Source organism: Pavona decussata, unplaced genomic scaffold (genome assembly GCF_977016875.1).
Source record: "Pavona decussata unplaced genomic scaffold, jaPavDecu1.1 SCAFFOLD_6, whole genome shotgun sequence".
Taxonomy (NCBI): domain Eukaryota; kingdom Metazoa; phylum Cnidaria; class Anthozoa; order Scleractinia; family Agariciidae; genus Pavona; species Pavona decussata.
In genome coordinates, this window is record NW_028145430.1 from 5,735,001 (window position 1) to 5,739,446 (window position 4,446).

Sequence of the window (4,446 nt, forward strand, 5' to 3'; positions counted from 1 at the left end):
TGCTAAAATGCATAAACTTGTGTTTCTCGTACTCACTTCTCTCTTTTTCGTGTTTGCTCGATAGCTGTCGCCGACTGGGCGGAGATAAGCTTAAACCAAAAAAACTTAATTGTTTTTCATCAAAGAGAAAATTCAGCCTGGCGTTTTCCGTTTGCCGTAAACGCAATGCTAAATCTCTCTATTGTAAAAAAGTTGTTGTGAATTGTACTTGTCGTTCAGTGGCCCATAGAGCCCTCGATTTCATTTTGCCATTCGTTCTCATATCTTGCGGCGTTAGATTACAGCAACTCTTGCATCTCAAGGCTTGACTTGGTTTCTGGCCCTTGCCCTTCATCTGAGCGAAAATATATAAATAATAATAATAATAATAATAATAATAATAATAATTATTATTATTATTATTATTATAATGTTAATGACAGTAATAATAACAATGGCAATGAGATTGATAATGATAATGACAATGATAAAGAAAAAAAAAAACAGCCAGTGCGGAATGAGTTATGGGTTGTGCAACCAAACGTTATTCTTGTTTTTCGAGTTATAAAGTTTCCACCAGTGATGCAGCTTCCCTGAATAAATGGCATAAAACTCAAAACTCCTTGGTTCAATGCCCTGATGAACGGCTAGCGCTCAAAACGTCAGATTCAGCTCCCAGATAGAATTTAAGTTCGTCTTCACTTCTCAACAACTCTGTACATTAGATTTTTTTGTCTTGATCATTACTCGACCTTACGTTGGCGCGTGTTCTGGGGGGAAAGCTTTTCACAGGCTTTCCTTCGGGAGGCACCAAACTCTCTGTATTCCGCTCTGTTCTGAGTTTTTTCAGTCTCGGCGTCAACTGCGTCAACTGCACTTAGGCAAACTAGAAGCGTTCTAAAATAGCTAAATTGTAGACATGTGTGGGTTTCTTTGGCGTGGGAGCTTCCACCGCACATCTTACCGCATGATTCATGAATGCGTGAAAACACACTTGCTAGGACATCGACTGAAGTAGAAAATAGCCAACGAAATCCTAGCTAATGACAAGTTGGACTGAGAACCCAAACAAGAACTTTGGTGTAGGTAGAACCGAAGATCAGTTTTGATTTCCAAATATGTCTACTTCTAGAAAGGAAACTAAAACAAACCAAACGACTTTTAAAAATGCGAGACTAAACAAAATTGCCCAGAATCCTAGTAACCACAAGTGTGGGTAAACCTCGAGCGATCATGGAGCCCCTGGACTTACTAAGAATAACCCTGAAAAATAAAACACTTCACAACACCTACATAGATCATGAATCTAGGGTGCTTTCTTTTGGGATGATCCAGATCAGGATCAGTGATCAAATATCACTCGTGGTGCATCAAAGGATCCGACGAATCTGTTCTGAGCTAGGATTCCTCTCACGGTTCCTTTGATGCCCCATGTGATGCACCACCGAGTGATGCTGGATCAGTGATCCTGATTTGGATCATTCCAAAGTAAGGCACCCTTAGAGTAGACATATTACACTAATTACTTTTGTTTTTGCGGTCGTTGTCCAGAAACTCGTATTGTACCACAACGAAGACAACATAAGGCTTGCTCTTGGGCCAGGCCAGTACTTTAGGGTAGACTCGCAAGCTCGAAGCTCGCAAAAACACTATGAGGGTCGTCATGTAATAAAAGCCAAGACCAAGGAACACATGCCATAGAGTGTGTCCAAAGACGATTATGGCCGCACTGTGTTGTCCATGTTGCACGCATACCACCTCATCAAGGACCCAGAAGATGTACGCCAATATGACAGAGATTATGATGTTCCATACCAGATTGAGCATTGCCTTTCGGCTTGGGTGCTCCGGTGTTCCCAAGGAATCCCTTTTGAACCAAATGATCATCAAACCGACCAAAGCGAAGATCCAAATCGCATCAAATGTGATCCAAGAGATCCAGGACTGCGAGAGAGTGATTCCCAAAACATGAGCAAAGAACGGGTAGATAGAGAAGAACATGATCAGCAAGTAGGAGGCTATCCTATAAAATACATCTTCTTCAACCATGATGCAACTCATATAGACAATGTTGATGGCCTGGAGAAAGTTAAGTTGGACGTCAAAGACTCGGTAGAAGCCCTCCCACAAAGTCCAGTGGAAGCAGAGAGTAGAGATGCCATAGCCGAACAAAACAGAGTACAGAAACTTGCCTCCCTCGGTTACTCTCCTGGACAGCAACATGCCCGCGAGACCAAGAACAGCGTCGAACAAGCATGCCAGCATGGGCACCGGTTCTTTGATGGGACCAACCGGTGAAGCCACAGATGACCAACATGTTCCAGGATGTGGTTTTGTGAAAATGTTAGTCTGATTATCAACCATTTTCTAAGGAGGCAATCGTTGAAAGTTTACTATTTCAAGGATACGGTTAGTATTTTATCAACCGGGGAGCTCCGCTTTTAGGCTTGGCTAGACTGCTTCATCATCAAGTTTCCCAAGTCTTGATTATACAGTCTTTCTTTTTCTTATAGTATTCCCAATAGAAAGAAAAGGATGACTAATAAATACTCCCAACACTATACTCGCCCTTTATTGTCTCAGTTATCGCGAATCCCACCCCACACCCATACACACGCAAAACAGAAAGAAAGAAAAACAAGGCAAGATTACTTATTACTGTACACTCCTTCACAAGTGTAAGCACAATGATACGAGGTATCTCGTTTTCATTTTGTTTTGTAATCAAAGATCAGCCCGCACGCAAGCCAAGCGGAGTCACGTTTTCATTTTGTTATGTAATCAAAGATCAGCCCGAGCGGAGTCACGTTTTCATTTTGTTATCTAATCAAAGATCAACTTGTTTTCTGTCTAAGCACAAGAATTTCCGCCCACGTGTCCACAAGAATCCGCCTCTCAATAATAACTCTTTCACTGCGCATGTGCCCATATGAATAAGTTAAATAATGCGTAGAGAAGAAAAGTTTCAACCAACATTTTCTCGAGCCAAATGCGCAATCTTTGTAATTAAATCTAATGTGATTGAGCCCAGGGAACACCCAGGAACACCCATCTTGCGTTTGCTTTTCACTCCTTTTTGACATACTAATGCCGGCGCCGTTTATCGTTTGATTGGCGGAAGTCCATTTCGCGGCGAATGCTGATTTTGAGGTCAACGAAAATAATGGTAACCAATCATGCGAGACTTGACTGCGGTATAATTATTATTAATCTATGTTATTCCATAGCTTCTAGCCGACGGCAAATGGTGACAATTCCTACAAGTAACTTCTCTGCGAGCTGTAATTAATAGTCCCATCTTTTCTCTCCACGGACTGTTAGAATACATAGTTTTTCATTTCCGTGGAATTAAGAAAAAGGTCACCCTCGAATAGCCCTTGAATAAAGCTTGAAGTTTGAATATTGGTGTAATTTTACAAACGTAAACTGAATTTCAAAATAATTAGTTTATCTCCATTCTGAAAGTTGAACATTCTGGACATTTCGGGGGCGAAAAGAAAGAAAGCTGAAGTTCTTACGAGTATGTCTCATGACAACACACACACACAAAACCTTACGCTCTGTAGACAATTTCGAAATGTTGACATAAAATGCGTAGAATCCAGTGGTAAAGGTTTCTATCCAAAATTATTTCTGAACAGCATTTTGTGGGTCAATTCAGACAGCACAAAAGTTGCTTGGGTTGGCAATTGCTAGCGACAAAGCTCCGTAAATTCGCGCGACAAGTAGATTTCGTACAGTTTTTACAGTTGTTTTAAAAACTTATAAAGCCAAACTGTATGGCCATCGATTTGCAACAAATGACTTTTAGAATAGAATATTATTCACTGTACTTTGTACGTAGCAATCGACAGCGACGATTTAGTGCTACGATGCTGTGTTTACGAAAGTTAACGCCTTGTATAAAGGGAAATAAGCGCACCGCTTGCAGGAGTATTTTTTCGTGCTGTGTTGTCATGTTGTAAATTTTCGATGTTGTCTCAAAAACCCACAAGCGGTGCAAAGATTGGAAGTTGCTTTGTAAATCCCTACCTGTGACGTCGACTTTAGAACCTCTGAAAGTAGCCTGTTCCGAGCAAATAGCTGGATCTCAGTAGAGTATGTCTGTTCGCGTACGTGACTAAGGTACGTTTACTACGGTTCTTTGAGCTCTGACCTTAATTAAAGACACAAGCATAGGCATAAGCATATAAGCATAATGATCACTCGTGACGCAAGCGTAAGAGGGTGGTTATGCGCTAATGAGGACGACCATGACATAAACATAAGCATAAGAACATCAAAATCTAACGTTCTTCTTATGCTTATGCTTGCGCTTTCGTCAGGGCCGTCCTAACAAGCGCATAACCTTCTTCTAAAGTAAGCTTATACTTATGCTTGCGTCGTGAGTAATTAGTGCTTATGCTTATGGACCTTATGCTTATGCTTATGCTTGTGTTTAAGGCCCTATTTACGTGGTCTCGGGTA

General features: G+C 41.0%; 1 protein-coding gene and 1 long non-coding RNA gene across 4 annotated transcripts in view; one reads left to right on the forward strand and one right to left on the reverse strand.

Annotated features, from left to right (window-relative positions):
- LOC146489386 (uncharacterized) overlaps positions 1 to 4,167 on the reverse strand; it is a 6,243-nt gene extending 2,076 nt beyond the window's left edge. For 2 of the 3 annotated variants that reach the window (XR_014864493.1, XM_085108594.1), the window contains exons 1-3: positions 4,012 to 4,167; positions 1,506 to 2,346; positions 1 to 334 (exon numbers count right to left, since the gene is read on the reverse strand). The exon at positions 1 to 334 is cut by the window's left edge. Coding sequence is in view for 2 of the 3 variants with exons in the window: in XM_085108594.1 (XP_084964720.1) it covers positions 279 to 334; positions 1,506 to 2,343 (894 nt within the window). In the remaining variant the exon portion in view is untranslated. Of the gene's footprint in view, positions 335 to 1,498; positions 2,347 to 4,011 lie in introns of all 3 variants that reach the window. The other variant, XM_085108602.1, reaches the window with a different exon arrangement.
- Positions 79 to 411, forward strand: LOC146489387 (uncharacterized). The gene is made up of 2 exons (XR_014864498.1): positions 79 to 213; positions 278 to 411. It is a non-coding gene; the product is annotated as an uncharacterized LOC146489387 (long non-coding RNA).
- Positions 4,168 to 4,446: the final 279 nt, after the last annotated feature.